Source organism: Schistocerca gregaria, chromosome 2 (genome assembly GCF_023897955.1).
Source record: "Schistocerca gregaria isolate iqSchGreg1 chromosome 2, iqSchGreg1.2, whole genome shotgun sequence".
NCBI classification, from domain to species: domain Eukaryota; kingdom Metazoa; phylum Arthropoda; class Insecta; order Orthoptera; family Acrididae; genus Schistocerca; species Schistocerca gregaria.
The window spans coordinates 447768614-447789071 of NC_064921.1; the positions used below are offsets into that span (position 1 = coordinate 447768614).

Genomic DNA, 20458 nt, shown 5'->3' on the forward strand with positions numbered 1-20458 from the left:
AAATACAGAAAGTATTTATTCCATTCAGTTGTGAGGTAAGGATAGTATGTGATATAGATTATGAACTCCCTTCTAGATCAATAATTAAACACCTAGGCACCTTAAGAAAATCTTAAAATTCATATTGTCATATTAACTCTCAAATTTTGTAAAAAACTGTCATGTTGATGAGTATAACAAGATAAATAAATGTGCTCTTATTTATTAATGACTCAGTCCTTTTTTGTCATAAAAATATTAGATCCCTTTTAAAGAATTAAAACTGATTATAGTCATAATTAGGTTCCTGAGGTTGAAATCAAGAAAGCTCCTATGTGTTGACAGTTTATACCTAGTTTGAGAAGTAAATTTTCCAATTCTGATGCTTGTTTTTCTTTTTCTTTTAACCAAGTAACTAATGTTGAGAAACTTATAAAATTTAATTGAAATACAGTGCATAATTTAGAAAAGCACTAAGTAAGAACTATAAAATGAAGGAACTAAAACCAGATTTCATTTGACTGATACAAGACCATTGCTATCAACTGAACAAACATTTTAACAAATTTAGCTAACACTGCATCCAGCTTGTCTTAGCTTGCATATCAAAGGGCAAAAAAAGAGTAGCTAGGCAAATGACCTGATAAGTTATTGCAATGCTTGCATTTTGTAGGAGTGATGTGTGTCTTCATATGTGTCTCACTTTCTGCTACACAGAAGTCTGATGCGTGTATAAGGAATTTTTTTAATGTAATCCGAATTTAACTTGAATTATATTGCTGAATTTGGGCAGTAAGTTTTTAGAAAGCATGTAATATTCTGTTTGATAATATAGTACATAAGTACTGCCTGTACTTATTAGATAGGTTTTCAATCAGAAGTCTTCTGTTAATGCGAATGGAAAGTGATTCCAGATTTTATTGAAAAAAAGTTTCAGGGAAAACATAACAAAAATGGATCAAAAAGCTTTTTTGCTGTTATTTGCCTCTGTACTCATTTTAAAAGTTGTGGAAGTAAGTACATTTACCATATCTCTGTTTTTGTTTATGCAATGTGTGTGTGTGTGTGTGTGTGTGTGTGTGTGTGTGTGTGTGTGTGTGTGTGTGTGTGTGTGTGTGTGCGTGCGCATGAAATATTAAACTTCACCTTGCAATCTTTGTTAGAGTTGCACTGAAAATTACTTTCAGTTACAGGATGGTTGAAAAATTGAAATAATAGTGATGACATTAAAATAAATAGTAATCATATCGGTAATAGTGGCAGGTGGATTTCTGAAGAATAAAAAGTCTACAGGAATACAACTGCTACAGAATGCAGGACTTCATAAGGAACAATTAGCAAAAGATAAAGCAGGCAAACAAAAGAGAAGACTAATGAGGGAAGAAATGATGATTGCTTCATAGCTTGATGATGAAAAATTCTGTCTTGTCACTGTTGTTCCATATTTACTGTATTAGTAACAGAAAATGCCTCATATTGACCTTATGTATCTTACTTAACATAGAAGATTTAAAATTAACTGGAATTCCAAACTGAAAAATCAATTTTGGTCTTAAGACACACTGATTTGTGATATTCTACATTAATTTTCACAAGTTCTTGTACTAAAACTAGAAAGTGTTTTCTTTGTGTTCCTTAAACAAAGCTGATTTCCAGAAATTGTAATTTACATGAAAATAATGCAATCACTGTGCAGACCAAGGGCTTGTAAGCTAATCTCTATTAATGTTTTACAACTTTTTTCAGTGCTAATGGTTTTGAAGTTTTCTACTGAACTTGTTTCTAATATTTGGTCACGTAGCAGTATTACTTGTGTCATGGCTGACACTTCCACAATATTTTAAATATATAATGTTATTTTGTGTTAACATACAATTCACATGGCTAACTTTCCACTTCTAATAAATCTTATAAGATTAATGTGGACATGATTTATAAGTGGGAATATTTGTTAGTACAACAAGTCTTTAATAAAAGAAATTCTTGTTTTGTTATATGCAGATATGTTGTAGGAGGAAGTATACCTTTCATACCAAATTGTGTCTTATGTTAACTTGCTATACCCTTATGTTTCTGCTTCTTATACTTTTGCACAAAGGAGAAATATTAACAAACTGAAATCTCAGTATTCAGTATCAGCTTTTACTTCTTACTATTATTCAAATACCTTGAATACAAAATTAATTCCAACCAAGATATAGCCTACAACTGAAAAAGGAACTCCATAATTAAGCCTGGAGACTACATGATGCCGATTGGCCCTGATGTTATCCTCTGCCACTGGCCTAGTTTGAGTGTGGTGAAGAGGTGCATGTTGTCAGCCACTGGCCTCCTAGCCGGTATCAGCTTTCTCAATCTTGGAGCTTCTACATTCAGTCCTGAATTAGCTTCACAAAGTTAAGTTGAAAAGTCCCTCGTAATATTGGGAATCAAAGCTGGCTCCTCTGTGTGTCAGTCAGACACACTGACTGCTCAACTCTGAAGGCAGATCAATTCATCATCTGTAAGCTGCATGAGCTAGTTGTATAAACTATAAACTATTTCTATGAACCAAGTGTCAAAACATGTTAAACTCTACTTTTCTTTGCTTTGCTCCAGTAATAAAACTAAGGCCATAATAAATAAGAGCTAAATATAGCTAGTTTCCTGCAGTTGTATTTTATATGACAATAAATGAGTGAGTGCATTTTGTCAAGTGGAAATCAAATTCCTAGAAAAGAAGCTGTTTTTGCAGTTGGATAGTTTAAATATTAACTATTGTGAGTTGTTATTGGTACATTGTAATCTTCACAAATATATGGCAAAAAATAGCTATTATGGCATATTAAATTCATCACAGAATGGTCACTTTTGTTTTTAGAAAAACAAGCTGCTCAGATGCTCCTCACCTTAATGACCTAGCCTGATAGCTACTTTATACACACAAATATTGTGTGATGAAAATTCTATGTTAAGACAAGTGTACCTGAAGACATTTCTGTAAGATGTTCAGTTATTGAACTTCTTCTGTAAAATAAATATATGTCATTGGACAACAGTGAGGTAATATATGCTACAATTGCCGTAAATCTGGCGTTCTGGTCACCAGGATGAGAGATATTTCTAAGTGCAATATCTACTGAACTGAGCTTTTTGTTAGGTTACCAACATACTGGTGCTATCCAGTTTGTTATACTCTTGGATAACTCAGAGTCTCATTTAGTCTGCATCCATTGATTATTACTTTTGGTAAATGTAAGTAATTTTTTGAATTTGGAATTCCATTATATGAATTTTGCAAGATGAAGGTGAAGATTTTTGCTTTAAACCAGTTACACTATTCTCCCACCCGTGAACAGTATAAATATGTCTGACTTCTTTGCCATCACCAAACATCACAGGTATTTTAAAAGTCCCCCAATCACTTAGGTAATTATATGAATCAAGAAGTGCTTCACTCCAGCCCATCCAGCCCAGAAGGGAAAGGGCTGTAGTGGCCAGGTGTTAACAATGGGGGCCTATGACTTCATTCATTTTTCTTTTCTTGTTTAGTCAACTCCTAAAGGAGCCTAGCCAGAGCTGCAGTATCGCCCAACTTCATCCTTCAGAGGTGCCAGCTAGTTTCTTCTGCTTTGTCAGATTCCTTAATAAGCTGTCCATTTTTCTGAATACATCTTCTTGTGAAATGGTCTCAGAGCTTCAGGCTGACACTTCTTTCCCTTTACACAATGTTGTTTTGCTAACAGGGGAATTTCCCAACACACCCCTCCTCATATTTAGTGGTAAGATGGCCCAGCGAATAGTCTGTCAAAAATTGAACCCAGATTAAGTATGAAAATGAAAAGAAGGTATATTGGAATGTGGAAAAAGAAGAAAAATAGAAACAGTAAGTGGTCAAAGCTCAAGATGTGCAGCCTCAAATCTCCCTTATTTCCCTCTTTTCTTTATCACAAAACTGTGAACTGTATGTCCGATCATTAACATATCTGTTCATTGTATTCAAATTTGTGTCTGTGTCATGGTTTAACACCTGTTTGCAACAGTGAGATGTAAGGAAGGAACCTCCAGATGTATGTACCTCCTATTTGTTCTACACAAGTACCACAATGACTCTTGCATTCTGTTTAAGAAGGGTTGACTCATAAATTTCTTTGTTGTAGCATGGTTCACACCCACTTATTTGTTGTTTTCATTTGTGGGAGACATCTTTGTGGCATCTCAACTGCCCTCACTATTCATCACATTTAACTGTATGGTAATTTATTCTTACCACAAGACTAATATTCTATAACCAATATATATGATGATGTAAATAAAACAGAAAGAAACTTCCACATGGGAAAAATATATTAAAAACAAAGATTCCAAGACTTACCAAGCGGGAAAGCGCCGGCAGACAGGCACATGAACAAAACACACAAACACACACACAGAATTACGAGCTTTCGCAACTGGCAGTTGCTTCGTCAGGAAGGAAGGAAGGAGAGGGAAAAATGAAAGGATGTGGGTTTTAAGGGAGAGGGTAAGGAGTCATTCCAATCCCGGGAGCAGAAAGACTTCCCTTAGGGGAAAAAAAGGACAGGTGTACACTCGCGCACACACACACACATATCCATCCGCACATGGATATGTGTGTGTGTGTGCGCGAGTGTACACCTGTCCTTTTTTTCCCCTAAGGGAAGTCTTTCCGCTCCCGGGATTGGAATGACTCCTTACCCTCTCCCTTAAAACCCACATCCTTTCATTTTCCCCTCTCCTTCCTTCCTTCCTGACGAAGCAACTGCCAGTTGCGAAAGCTCGTAATTCTGTGTGTGTGTTTGTGTGTTTTGTTCATGTGCCTGTCTGCCGGCGCTTTCCCGCTTGGTAAGTCTTGGAATCTTTGTTTTTAATATATTATAACCAATATATATTATGACAGTTGCCAAGACTACAGAAAGAGAGCAGACACTCAGTGGCTGGATGGAAAGTTCACAGAAAAACAGGATACAAGGGACATTTGAATACAGATCTCCCACTTTACAATCCAACACTGTGACCACACAACCACAATGCTGTGGTTGTTGCAGTTCACTTGATGCTACACTTGAGCTTGGACTGTTCACTGTTTATATTTTGCTTTTTTCCCCCACACTTCAGTACCTAATCTTCTGTCTTCGTGCTTCACCTGTGTTCAGTTTTTGATGGGCTATCCACTGAGCCACTTCACCACTAAATCTGAGGGGGGTGGTGATGGGATGTGTCCCTTGTAAGTGTAATAGGAGCAGTTCATAACACCCAACTGTCATAGTGCAAGAGTGGTATCACTTATTCGTTTCTTCAGCCAATAATAATTTGGTTTACAACTTGTAAATAGTCCATTGCATTGTTTCCATTTCTAGAGATCTCTAGCATTTTTCATTTTAAACTGGTGTGCTGTTTAAAATCTAATGTTTTTCCTTTTTCTATTTTTTGTTAACAGTCTTAGTGAATACTCCATATTTATACATAGAGCAGGCTGAAAAGTCAATTTTTTTTTTTAACTCGTTGTTAGTCGCCTTTGTCAGTGTAGAATGAATACAGCATTGTTTCAGTTTTAGGAAATCAACTTTGTCTGATTTTGCAAATTTATTTATCCAACTTTTCCTCCAGTAAACTATTTTTGTTGAAACACTAATATCTTGAAATTCATTCCCCATATTCATTACTCTTAATGCATTTATGCATCTTATCTAGCATACACACATATCCATCCATACATACACGGACACAAGCCTTTAAATATGTCTGCTTGTGTCTGTATATGTATGGATGGATATGTGTGTGTGTGTGTGTGTGTGTGTGTGTGTGTGTGTGTGTGGGCGAGTATATACCTATCCTTTCCACTCCCGGGATTGGAATGACTCCTTACCCTCTCCCTTAAAACCCACATCTTTTCGTCTTTCCCTCTCCTTCCCTCTTTCCTGAAGAAGCAACCGTTGGTTGTGAAAGCTGTACATTTTGTGTGTGTGTTCGTGTGCTATTTTATTGTACCTGTCTACCGGTGCTTTCCCGATTGGTAAGTCTTGGAATCTTTGTTTTTAATATATTTTTCCTATGTGGAAGTTTCTTTCTATTTTATTTACATCAAATATAGACTGATGAGCAACTGACTTATAGCCATCTATGTAGTAATTTGTTGTACTCTCGTTTGCCCTAATTTCAATGGCAACATGTCATGACATGGACACATATATTGCTGGGGAGCCATCATAGTCCATGACATTCAAGCAGCACACACAGTGATTTGCGGAACTAGATTCAAGGTGCAGATGTGGTCAGTATGATTGAGATTAGATGCTCATGGCACAACTTAAACACCCTCATGCCCTTGGAGTGTATCTAAAACAGTATTAACACATGTACTGAATGATGGAATGTTTCATTATCTTGCTGTTCGTACAGGTCACCTGCTGGGTGCAGAAGGTGAATAAATGGATTCACATGATTACAGTTACTTTATTGTTCACTGGGGAGACATAGGCTCAAATTAATGTGGGTCCAATTTCATCTCATTTACACACCACTAAATGCAAATACCTCACCACGTGCATTGTTGGCATACCCACATCCTGTCTACTGTAATCATGAGTGTACCCTATGTGTACATATGCACCACGACTCATCAGTTCTGGTGACCTTTTACCATGTGTATAGCATCCTATGGTTTTCATATATTTTATTTATTTATATATTTACTTTTACAAATAAATCTCTATGCCCTGTAGTGTGTAGGAAGCAGAGGTAATAATGGGGTAGTGGTTTCTGTACCCACAGTGAAGTTGTGATCCTCAATGCTTGTTGTTGTTATGGTGTTCAGTCCTGAGATTGGTTTGATGCAGCTCTCCATGCTACCCTGTCCTGTGCTAGCTTCTTCATCTCCCAGTACCTACTGCAACCTACATCCTTCTGAATCTGCTTGGTGTATTCATCTCTTGGTCTCCCTCTACGATTTTTACCCTCCACGCCGACTTCCAATACTAAATTGGTGATCCCTTGATGCCTCAGAACATGTCCTACCAACCGATCCCTTCTTCTAGTCAAGTTGTGCAAAAACTTCTCTTCTCCCCAATTCTATTCCACACCTCCTCATTAGTTATGTAATCTACCCATCTAATCTTCAGCATTCTTCTGTAGCACCACATTTCGAAAGCTTCTATTCTCTTCTTGTCTAAACTATTTATCATCCATGTTTCATTCCATACATGGTTACACTCCATACAAATACTTTCAAAAACGACTTCCTAACACTTAAATCAATACTCGATGTTAACAAATTTCTCTTCTTCAGAAACACTTTCCTTGCCATTGCCAGTCTACATTTTATATCATCTCTACTTCGACCATCTTCAGTTATTTTGCTCCCCAAATAGCAAAACTCCTTTACTATTTTAAGTGTCTCATTTCCTAATCTAATACCCTCGACATCACCCGACTTAATTCGATTACATTCCATTATCCTCGTTTCATCTTATATCCTCCTTTCAAGGCACTGTCCATTCCATTCAACTGCTCTTCCAAGTCCTTTGCTGTCTCTGACAGAATTACAATGTCATTGGCGAACCTCAATGTTTTTATTCCTTCTTCATGGATTTTAATACCTACTCCGATTTTTTCTTCTTTTTCTTTCACTGCTTGCTCAATATACAGATTGAATAACATCAGGGAGAGGCTACAACCCTGTCTCACTTCCTTCCCAACCACTGCTTCCCTTTCATGCCCCTCAACTCTTATAACTGCCATCTGGTTCCTATACAAATTGTAAATAGCCTTTCGCTCCCTATATTGTACCCCTGCCACCTTCAGAATATGAAAGAGAGTATTCCGGTCTACATTGTCAAAAGCTTTATCTAAGTCTGCAAATGCTAGAAACATAGGTTTGCCTTTCCTTAATCTAGCTTCTAAGATAAGCCGTAAGGTCAGTATTGCCTCACATGTTCCAATATTTCTATGGAATCCAAATTGGTCTTCCCCAAGGTAGGCTTCTACTAGTTTTTCCATTCATCTGTAAAGAATTCGAGTTAGTATTTTGCAGCTGTGGCTTATTAAACTGATTGTTCGGTAATTTTCACATCTGTCAACACCTGCTTTCTTTGGGATTGGAATTATTATATTTTTCTTGAAATCTGAGGGCATTTCGCCTGTCTCATACATCTTGTTCACCAGATGGTAGAGTTTTGTCAGGACTGGCTCTCCCAAGGTCGTCAGTAGTTCTAATGTAATGGTGTCTACTCCCGGGCCTTGTTTCTACCCAGGTCTTTCAGTGCTCTGTCAAACTCTTCACGCAGTATTGTATCTCCCATTTCATCTTCATCTACATCCTCTTCCATATCCATAATATTGTCCTCAAGTACATCTCCCTTGTATAGACCCTCTATATACTCCTTCCACCTTTCTGCTTTCCCTTCTTTGCTTAGAACTGGGTTTCCATCTGAGCTCTTGATATTCATACAAGTGGTTCTCTTTTCTCCAAAGGACTCTTTAATTTTCCTGTTGGCAGTATCTATCTTACCCTAGTGAGATAAGCCTCTACATCCTTACATTTGTCCTCTGGCCATCCCAGCTTAGCCATTTTGCACTTCCTGTCGATCTCATTTTTGAGACGTTTGTATTCCTTTTTGCCTGTTTCACTTTCTGCATTTTTGTATTTTCTCCTTTCATCAATTAAATTCAATATTTCTTCTGTAACCCAAGGATTTCTACTAACCTTCATCTTTTTACCTACTTGATGCTCTGCTGCCTTCACTATTTCATTCCTCAAAGGTACCCGTTCTTCTTCTACTGTATTTCTTTCCCCCATTCGTGCCATTAGTTCCCTTACGCTCTTCCTGAAACACTGTACAACCTCTGGTTTAGTCAGTTTATCCAGGTCCCATCTCCTTAAATTCCCACCTTTTTGCAGTTTCTTGTTTTAATCTACCTCAGTGGTATTATAATAGTTCATTAGTTGATTTTGTATGAGACTGAACTGACAGACCTCAAGATGAGGGAGACCTACTAGTTGTGATGTAGAGGGAAAACCATACAAAATGTTAGATATAGAGCATGAACCTGAATGGAAACTCCAGTCTTTCCTGTTGGCTGCTCTGTATTAGGTATCATATTTGATTCTGAGGAGTGTTATGTTTTCAAATGATTGTAAAATACCCAGTATTTATCATTCTTCTGATCTTCTTGCCGTATTTCTTAAAATGAGTCTTTGTTGTGAATACTGGTAAATCATTGTTAGTACACATCTTCAATGCTTTGGTATGAGCAAAAGAATAAAGTTATTTACAATGGTTGTTCATGTGTTTATCCTTTTAGGCACAGAGATTACGACCAGTCAATCAGGCAAATAAACTGAACTATATGCATTTGCTGATGGAACATTTACATGAGCCTGTTTCCTTTTTGAAAGGTGTAAATAGAAATTATGCTTTCAAAGTGCCTGTATCATATCTGGTGAGTACCCTATAGTTTACTGTTTTCTGCCTTATTAATTTATTGTTGCTTCTTCAGTTTGTTTGACTTTGGAAGAAAGATCTTGTGGGGTTTGATCACATAGCATGTAATAAGATGTTAGAATATGTTGCAATATTAAAACATTTAGGTAATAGTATCTGCCTCAACAGAATATGAAACAAATACTTAAATCTACTTGTCAAATAGAGAGCTAGATATGGTAGAAACTGCAACTTATTTAAAAAGTAAGTTGCTTATAAAACTCATTTTCAGTATTGTTTCCATATCTAGGTTGCTTCACAATTTGATGTTATAATTTTTGCAATTATTTTTTATGTTTATTTCTAAGTAGGGAGACAGTAAGTGTGATAGTATGAAGGGATACCAGCTAACTATAATAATCCAAAGTATGCAGAATTTTATTTTTTATGGGTATGAAGAAGACCTAAAACACAATATATTAAAATGAATCTTGAATTTTTATTTCTATTGATTGTCATTGGATTCAGGTAGTATCTGCAATATTCTTGTTTTACATTTACACTGTGATAACAGAATTTCCCAAGGAGCAGATGACCTGTATATATCTTTCTGAGACCAAAGGTGTGTAAAGCAAATTAATAGTACTGTGAATTCATTAATTCCATCAGCTAGTGGAACCTGTTGAAACAACTTTGTATACTAAAAACTGATTCCTAGTAAATTTGATTTGATTTGATTTTTTATTGGTCCAGTTTTATCATACAGCACAAATTGCACAATTGATATTGGGCAGGTCCAAGATAAGTTACAATAATACATAGTATCAACAAAATAGTTGGCAAATTAAAAATTACAATTAATTTTGTTATGAATTCAGAAATTCTCTGACAGAATAGAAACAGTTCTTTATTAGAAATGCCTTTAGTTTAGCTTTAAATATTGGATGAGTAGCATTTTTTATTTCCTCTGGTATCTTATTTTGTAGTATTACACCAATATTAATTATGCTTCTCTGATAGGTGGTTGTTCTGCGATATTTTTCATGTATATTTCATTTCCCTTTGGTACTACAGTTGTGTACATTTTTGTTCTGTAGCAATTCGCCTCTTTTCAGGAGGTAGTCTCTAATGAACAAGATAGTTTCATAAATGAATAAACTTGGAACGTTTAGAACACCAAGCACAGTAAAATGGGAGTTACAGGACTCCATCTTTTTAAGTCCACAAATTATTTTTTGACCTCTTTTTTTCTATTCTAAAAACCTTTACACTGTGAGTTGAGTATCCCCTGAAAAAGATCCCATATTGGACTAGTGAGTGGGACTGTGCATAGTATGCCCACAGTGCTGTTGTTTGTTTGTTGCAGCCTTAAAAATTCTTAGGCCATAGCACACAGATGATAGTTTTATAGTCAAGTTGTTTATATGTGTGTCCCACTTTAAATATCGCTGAACCCATAGACCCAAAAAATTTGTGACACTTATATTTTCTAGGGGATCATTGTGTTTGAATAGAAATTTGATTAGTTGGAGGAATTAAATGAAATCGACACACAAAGTTTTTTTCAGTAATAATAATGAGTTTGTTTTTTCTGAACCACTTAGAAAGGCTTTTCATAGAACTTTCTGCTGTGGACTGCAAAGTTTCTGGACTGGATCCAGTGAGCAATATGCTGGTCTCATCGGCAAATGGGGTAGTTTTAGTGGGACTCATATATTCAACTAAGTTGTCCACAGAAATGAAGAAGAGTAGTGGACTTAAGATTGTGCCCTGTGGTACATAGTATTTTATTGGTTATTCGCTAGAAAGAAAGGAGTTGTTTCTTGTTTTGTTCATTTTGTGGAATCCACACTGAAGTGATACTTTCTGCCTGCGTTTTTTTTTTAGATATGAACACAACCAGCTACGTCCTACACCTCTTACTCCTCGTCTTTCTAATTTTTCGAGCAGAATATTATGGTCCAGGATGTCAAAAGCTTTTGATAATCTAGAAAAATACCTGCAGCTAATTTATGTTTATCAAGGGCTATTAAAATGCAGTCTAAGAATTCGAAAATTGCTGTCGGTGTATATTTAGACTTTGTAAAACCATGCATATTTATTTATGAAACTTAAAAGCCTGTCATAGAAGAGTTTTTCTAGAATATTTGAGAAGGAACTTAACTAAGATATGGGTCAATAGTTTGATAGTTTTTCAGAAGAGCATATTTTAAGCAGTGGTGAAACTTTTGCTATTTCAAAAATATCTGGAAAAACACCAGTTTTTAAAGAGAGGTTGAAAATGTTTGCGAAATGGCTATGTAGTGACCACATGCTTAAAGAAATCAGGAACTTCATCGAGACCACTTGAAATTTTATTGCTTAATGATTTAATTTTACTTATAATTTTATTGTGGTTTGTTTCATAAACATACATATTACGTAGCAGTCGAGATCACTGACTTGCTGGAGAAACTTGAGCCTGGTCACTTGACAGTGTACTTGAATGAGGTCTTCAGCTAGTGAAGTGAAGTATTCATTGAATTATTCCACAACTGAATTTGGGCCTGTGACTTTTGAGCCTTCTAGTGTTAATTACACAGGGTATTTCAAAAATGACCGGTATATTTGAAACGGCAATAAAAACTAAACGAGCAGCAATAGAAATACACCATTTGTTGCAATATGCTTGGGACAACAGTACATTTTCAGGCGGACAAACTTTCGAAATTACAGTAGTTACAATTTTCAACAACAGATGGCGCTGCAAGTGATGTGAAAGATATAGAAGACAACGCAGTCTGTGGGTGCACCATTCTGAACGTCGTCTTTCTGCTGTAAGCGTGTGCTGTTTACAACGTGCAAGTGTGCTGTGGACAACATGGTTTATTCCTTAGAACAGAGGATTTTTCTGGTGTTGGAATTCCACTGACTAGAACACAGTGTTTTTGCAACAGGACGAAGTTTTCAACGGAGATTTAATGTAACCAAAGGACCGAAAAGCGATACAATAAAGGATCTGTTTGAAAAATTTTAACGGACTGGGAACGTGACGGATGAACGTGCTGGAAAGGTAGGGCGACCACATACGGCAACCACAGAGGGCAACGCGCAGCTAGTGCAGCAGGTGATCCAACAGTGGCCTCGGGTTTCCGTTTGCCGTGTTGCAGCTGCGGTCCAAATGACGCCAACGTCCACGTATTGTCTCATGCGCCAGAGTTTACACCTCTATCCATACAAAATTCAAACGCATCAACCCCTCAGCGCCGCTACCATTGCTGCATGATATAGTGCACAGGATTGATGACGGCGATATGCATGTGGGCAGCATTTGGTTTACTGATGAAGCTTATTTGTACCTGGACGGCTTTGTCAATAAACAGAACTGGCGCATATGGGGAACCGAAAAGCCCCATGTTGCAGTCCCATCGTCCCTGCATCCTCAAAAAGTACTGGTCTGGGCCGCCATTTCTTCCAAAGGAATCATTGGCCCATTTTTCAGATCCTAAATGATTACTGCATCATGCTATCTGGACATTCTTCGTGAATTTGTGGCGGTACAAACTGCCTTAGACAACACTGCGAACACCTCGTGGTTTATGCAAGATGGTGCCCAGCCACATCGCACGGCCGACGTCTTTAATTTCCTGAATGAATATTTCAATGATTGTGTGATTGCTTTGGGCTATCCGAAACATACAGGAGGCGGCGTGTATTGGCCTCCATATTCGCCAGACATGAACCCCTGTGACTTCTTTCTGTGGGGACACTTGAAAGACCAGGTGTACCGCCAGAATCCAGAAACAATTGAACAGCTGAAGCAGTACATCTCATCTGCATGTGAAGCCATTCCGCCAGACGCATTGTCAAAGGTTTCGGGTAATTTCATTCAGAGACTACGCCATATTATCGCTACGCATGGTGGATATGTGGAAAATATCGTACTATAGAGTTTCCCAGACCGCAGCGCTATCTGCTGTTGAGAATTGTAACTACTGTAATTTCGAAAGTTTGTCTGTCTGAAAATGTACTGTTGTCCCAAGCATATTGCAACAAACGGTGTATTTCTATCGCTGCTCGTTTAGTTTGTATTGCCGTTTCAAATATACCGGTCAACTACTACTTTCTTCCTTTATAATTCTCCACGTGGATCTCATTTTGTTTCATGAGTTTATTTTCAAATTGTCATTCCACATAATTTTTGTCTCTTTGACCACTCTGCCATAGATTCTTTTGCAGGCTGTTGAATAATCTGTGAGTTCTTGGGTTACTCTGTATTTCTTACAACAGTACTGCAGAAATCTGTTTCTCTCACAGGAAATTTTTATGCCTTTAGTTACCCATTGCTTGTTATTGTTAGGTTTTATTGTTTTTACTACTGTTGGAAATGCTACATTAAAATAGTGAAGAAAGATCCTCTGAAAACTCATGTACATGCTATCAATATTGTTCTGAGTGGCAATTCTTTCCCAGTTTTCCTTTGTCAGTAAGAGATTAAAAATTCTAATCTTATCTTCGAAAAAGGTTCTTTTTTTCATCTACTTTTTCAGAACTGCTACTACTTCTTGGCATTTCTATACACAGCAGCTGTGTCTCATGATCACTATAACCCATGCTCAGTACTATGCTTGTGAATCTGTAATTTGTTTCTGAGATGAATATTTGGTCAGTAATGGAATTTGTGCATTCTGTTAATCTTGTTGGGCAGTGTATTGGAGGATCATATTAAATGTGTTGCTCATATTTATCAAAGCATCTCTGGTGCTGCTCTCTTTTGAAAAATCAATACTGAAATCCCCACAAAGCACTATCTTCATATTTAGTGTAGACTACTGATCCTGTTCAACAGAACCTCTAGCTTATTCATGAAGGCTGGCAGGTTTCCACCTGGTGCTCTATATAGGTTAATAACTATGAAATTAAGCTCTGGTAGTTTGGTAATGGAAAGTTCAAAGTCTTTTGCAATTGAGTCAGTATGACTTTTACTGACATCACAGAACTTTATTTATTCTTTCACAAAGATAGCAGAGCCACGATGTTTGGAAACTCTTGGCTAAAATGACTTGCTAATCTATATCCTGAGATTGAGGTTAATTTTATTTCGTCATTTCGTAGCCGACGCTCGGTAATGCCAATTATGCCCAAATTTATTTGCAAGTGACTGAACATTATGGTGTAGTATAGCAAAATCTGGGTATTTAGTAACTTTAGTTTCTGGTTCTTTATCTAATCGCATTTCTAATACAATGACACTTCTAATACAGCACCTAAAAAAAAAAATAAAAAAAAAATAAAAAAATGGTATCTTTATTGTGTGTGGCTTCTGTTAGCTGGTGGCAATCAGCAGGTAAGTTAACTTCTGGAGCTTGTATAAGTTTTGCTTCATCCAAATCTGTCTTCTTCAGTTTAAACCATTTTGTAATTTTCGTTTGGCTGACGACTTGATTGTTAGTTTCATGCCTAATTGATTTAAACCACTTGGTAATTTGCGTTTGGTCGATGGACAAGCTTGTAAGTCATCTAAAGCACTTCTTAATCTCCGTTTGTTTGTCACATAATTTTTTCTTCACTCTTGCGAGTACATATTTTTTCGGCTAGTAATTTCTTCCCTAGCGTGTTTAAATGAAGTCCATGGACTCTATGGAACCTTCACTCCAATCTGTTTATATCTACAATATTGACATTCTTAAAGTTAATGCATATTTCAGTGATACACTCGTTTGCAACATTAATTTCGTGGTTCACACACGACTAGTGTGGTAACTGATGATGATGTGGCATGTTCACAATGAGTACATTTGTGAGGGTTAAATTTTTTAAACATTTCCTCATTTTTGTAATAACCTTGTATTTATCATTTATATAGACATCGTTTGATCCTCCTATTAACACAGCAAAATCTTCTTTATTCAAACTAGCTACGTCAGTTGATGTTGTTAGGTCTGTTATTTCACTCAATGGAGCCCCTGGCTTTATGAAACTAGGCGCCTTGAAACTACATGTTCTCATCAACATTGCAGAAATTTCACAACCATGACTATCACTTAACACATAGATTGTTTTGTGTTTCACACTTTTTGTAACCGGAGGATTTAAGGTTCTTCTTCTCACCTGACTAGTGTTGTATTTTTGCCGCACGTATACTAGATGTTCTTCAGTTTGCAGCTGTAGATAAGTTTTTTAATGGTAATTTCCTTTGTTACATTGAAGTCTGTGGTAGTGTAGGTGTGCAGTCTTATTTTCGAAGTTTTTAAAATACAGTATCTCCTGACGCAGTATTTTCACTGTTTGACTTATTTACAACGAGCAACGGTTTGCCGACTTTATTTTCCAACTTTTCAACCATTTCTGACGTATTCTGTAAATCCACAGCAGAAAGCACTTCAAAAGAGTTTCTTGCTCTAAATTTTCACTATCTTTCAGATCTTTTACCTTATGAGTACAACTTCCTTCAGTCATTATCCTCCATTTTCCCGAGACCGAGTCTTCTTTCTTCATTAGCGTCTCACGTTTTTCAGATTGTAGTTTTCTTATGTAGGAGTAATTTCACTACATGAAGGAAAATGCTTACTTGGATTTTATACTGTGAATAATCACTTTATTGTACCACACAAACACAATACATACATATGTTAATGCGAGAAATGAACATTCTTTGATTCCTCCAAAGAACCTCACTCGCAAAGAGAATGTTTCAGTGTCCTGTCGGTTATCAGCTTGTCACTCCCACACTTATTTCCACCCTTTGAGCATTGATTGTAAACTGTAGACTGGATATCCGTTCGTTCAGCTTCAGTATTTGATTCTTACAACTTACACACGTTTTCCTTTTTGTACCGAAATTTAGTTGTTAATGGAATTTGTCATAAATAATATAGTAAATTTCTTTTTTCATTAACTCAGTTCACAAATTCAATGCTAAAAAGCAAAAAAATATCGTTGTGAATAGACTTAGAAGCACTTTCTTTTGTCTAGCAAGTCATGTGTTATTTGTAGACATAGGTTTTCTACGACTTGCTAGTAAGTATAAAATGTTTAGCTACTAATAAGATGTAGTTTATGAGCAGTCTGAAGGACTCATTTGTGGCCAACTATTTCAGTTCCATTTACAATTTTATGATAGGACCAATAAATGACTACTTAGTTAATACTACTGTAGAGGCCTGGGGTGTGTTGACCCCTGCAATGGATGGTGGAAGAGCCATTCTTCTGGTTTGTCAGGAGGGTATTTCACTCTCTGTTTCACTCTCCCACATAAGGGTTGTGGTTTTTGTGGATTTGCAGTGACTATAGGCATCCGTTAGAGGTTAAGGTGGCTGTAGCAAGACAGACAGCATTCACGAAAAATCTTTATTGTTTCAACAAGCAAGGACAAATACAAGTGTGCACCCTCATCTGATAGCACAGCCTGGTGTCAACCCACATATCTTCATATAGTTGTAGCAGTGACAGATGCCCCTGAATGTTAGACACACTGCTAGTAGTCAGTACACTGATTAGGTACTGAGTTGCACTGGCTGCCAACTGAGGCTAGTGCACCATTCCTCCAGGCCACAGAGACTGTACTTGTCAAAGCCAGTGGTGTGGCTGCGGCATAGAGACAGGGTATCACAGTGACCCAAACTCCAGTACTCGGCATATGAATAGCAGGCTGATGATGTCAATGGCTATCCAGCAGATCCTGGCAAGTTTAGCAACATGGTCGCCAACTGGTTACAGTCATCTGCATGAACCTGCCTGGTGCCTTTATTGACATTTATCAATGAAACTCCACAACAGCTTGTTTCATTGTCTGACAGCAAAGGCATGTGCTGCTCACAATGTCACATTTTCAAGTCATTACAAGTGTCTTTGTTATGTTGGTAATGTGGCTCCTTGGTTTTTTGTTTGTATACGTCGAGTATGATGAGTAGTCTACCTTTGCTCTTGATGTTCACTCTCTTAAGTGTGCTACATGTAATGTGTTGTTATCAGAATATACGTATTGTGAACAATCTGTTACTTACCTTTTTCAATGCCTAACCTTGCTCTGCTAACAGGTTATGGGCCCAGAACGGTAAATCTGTGCAGTGAACTATGTTTGTTGTGTGTGTAGGAAGATAAATAACTGAAGAAGCGTCTCAGGTTATGTGCTCACATTGTGTGTGATACTTGTTTTGATTTGTGTTTTTGTCAACTTTATGAGCATTTGAACTCTTGTTTTTCAGAAGAAATAAGTCACGTATTCTAGTGCTTTGAATTCGAGTTTCTGAAAATGGCTTCAAATGTAAGTTTGACAAAAACCACTACTCCAGTGGTAGACAAACTGAGAAACAAAGATGACTATAACATGTGGAAGTGTGGAATGAAACTCATTCTAATGCACGAGAAATTATGGGATTATACCATAGGTGCAAGTACTGCTACAAATGCACAGAAGGATATAGAGCGTGGACACTTATTCTTTTGCATGTGAATAAATATCTGTATGCACACGTGGAAAACACAACAAAAGCAAAGGAAGCTTGGGATACTTTGGAAAACCTGCTTCCTGGCAAGAATAAAATCAGATGGATGAATCTCTGGGATGTTCTGCTGGATACTACACTATCCAATTGCACAGGAAATATTCAAAATTATGTTACTCACATTTTGGATGTAGCCAACAAACTGCAGAGCATGGGCAAACCAGTTGATTATGGGCTAATTGCACTGATTATGCTTATAGGTTTACCAAAGGTTTGTTTACCATACCAGATGGGTATAGAGCGCAGTACAAAATTTCACATGAGAAAATGTCAGAGCAAAGTTGCTGAATGGTAGTGTGGGAGAATACCTCAAGTTGGGCAAAGATGGTAGTGATAGTGCCTTATTTACCACAAATTATAAGAAATCACAACAGTATTTCTCAAAAGACATGCAAGAAAAGAAGAAAGTGAAATGTTTCAATTGCTGGAAGTATGGACACTTCAAGTCCAAATGTCCTCAGAAGCTAGAATCGTCAAAGAAAGAATCCAAAGGAACAGAAAAGCCATTGTTCTGTGTACTTGATATGTCAGATTTCAACCAGAATGAGTGTACCATTGTCACACATCTGATGGGACCAATGACCTTGCCGTCTGGTCCCCTCCTCCAAATCAACCAACCAAACTTGATGCCTCAGGAAGTGTCCTGTTAACCCATCACTTCATCACTTTTTTTCATTCAGATTGTGTCATGAAGCTCTTTTTTCCAAAGTTTGCATCAGAACTTTTAATTTGTTATTCACTCTACTCATCTAATATTCAACATTCTTCTGTAAAAGAAAATATGAGCATAGTATAATTAGTACTGAAATCTATAATTACAAGGAAAAGAGATGATTACCACATAAAATGTACTACTAAAAGGGCAACAGATCATACTCCATTTTCTGCTGGAACACATTTTTATAACAGACTGCCAAATAAATAAAATTGTTAAATGGAAACATATTGAAGACAAAATTAAAGCAACTGTTAATTGATAAATGTTGATACTCCATCAAGGATATTTAATGTAGTTGTGTATAATTTATCTTTATTTCTGAACACTTATTAATGCTCATATGTTTATAAGCAGACTGTGTCCATGACTGTGAAGTTTATTATGGACAAATAAACCATTTATTTATTTATATTTATTATTTCAACAGATTTTATTCTATTCTTCTTTACACTGTTTGAGTATGATAGTAAGATTACCATGTCTTTGGACTTCTTTTTGTTATGTTTAGTGCAGTAGAGGCTAGTGTGCCTAGTGGAATACTGCATGTTGGTTTGAAGCTAGCAAAGCAACCAGGGTGTTAAGTAATTGAAAAGGAGAAAAGCATGAGTCTATATTCATAATTTGCAATAGTAAATAAGTTACAGAGGAGTCAACAAAGTATGAAACAGTAAAGGGAATATATTTGTGTGTGTAAAAAAACAACAGCAATAGCAAAAATGCAATGGATTAGTTTTCAGGATCGCAGAACACATTACAAAACTCCAGCACCTCAAGATAATAAAAAGTAAGTGTCAAAAGAAACAATATCATAGTTTTGCATGACATTGCTGTTGAAGAAATTTTGGATCTGATAACTATAATCATGGACTTCAAGGCTGTCAACAAAAGAATTTGCTGGACAAAAATGAAAGAAAAGTTTTGCAACCTAACAGTGATTTCATATCATGCACCTGTAGATGATAAAGATGATGTTGAAAAAGACAGTTTCTAAAACGACCTAGAATCAACATATGAAGACACTTTCATCATACAATGTGAAAATGTTCCTAGGAGATGACAATACTAAAATAAGTAAAGAGGCCTTTTTGAGACCCTATATTGGCCTCAATAATGTACACAGTTCCTCCAACAACAATGGAATGAGGCTACTCAAGCTGACACCTTTAAAAAAAAGCTAAGGATTATGACTACCTACTTTCCTCACAAAAACATTTATGAGATAACCTGGCAATCACTTAATCAAAACACACAAACCCAAAAAGGGTGCACAACAACAAGGTTATCAGCACCCATTCCCAAAATAAATGTTGACGAGTGCAGCCAAGCTCTGTTAAACAAGGATCAATTCAAGGCCAATCTTTGCGAGAATTGTAAATGCTCAAATTTCAAGACTGAACACAGCACATCAAAACAAGTAGATAAAACTAAAAATAAAATTGCAGTATAAAACAAGTAAAAATAATTAACTGTGGCTGGCTGAGCACTTACAAATAATGGCTGACCAAACCACTTTACAGCACATTAAGATCTCAATCCCAATATTTTGGGAAGAAGTCCAGACATCACACAAAAACGTAAAACTCTAGTCACACTTCCTTCATTATTAGTTAAAATAGAGGGCAGGTTTGGTGGAAAACTTAAATCTTCCCTCAAACACACATATAAAACACACTCAGTTAAAATATGTCTTATCAACAGCTGTGTCCCACATGTCTGACATGTCGGTGGCTCCTCACAACATAACAGAAAACCATGTGTCAATGGACAAAGTCCTATTCAAAGCCATGTAAGGGCCACTTCCTCAGATTGTCGTTGTCCGAAGGAGGTAAGTCACTGTCAGACAGAATCCTTCACCG

General features: G+C 36.7%; 1 protein-coding gene across 2 annotated transcripts in view; it reads left to right on the forward strand.

Moving 5' to 3' along the window:
* Positions 1 to 629: 629 nt before the first annotated feature.
* The window catches only part of LOC126325538 (phenoloxidase 1-like), a 279076-nt gene continuing 259247 nt past the window's right edge, over positions 630 to 20458 (forward strand). The window contains exons 1-3 of one of the 2 annotated variants that reach the window (XM_049995249.1): positions 630 to 771; positions 911 to 992; positions 9280 to 9417. In XM_049995249.1, coding sequence (XP_049851206.1) covers positions 933 to 992; positions 9280 to 9417 — 198 coding nt within the window. In that variant the 5' untranslated portion in view covers positions 630 to 771; positions 911 to 932. The remainder of the gene's footprint in view (positions 772 to 910; positions 993 to 9279; positions 9418 to 20458) is intronic. The other variant, XM_049995257.1, reaches the window with a different exon arrangement.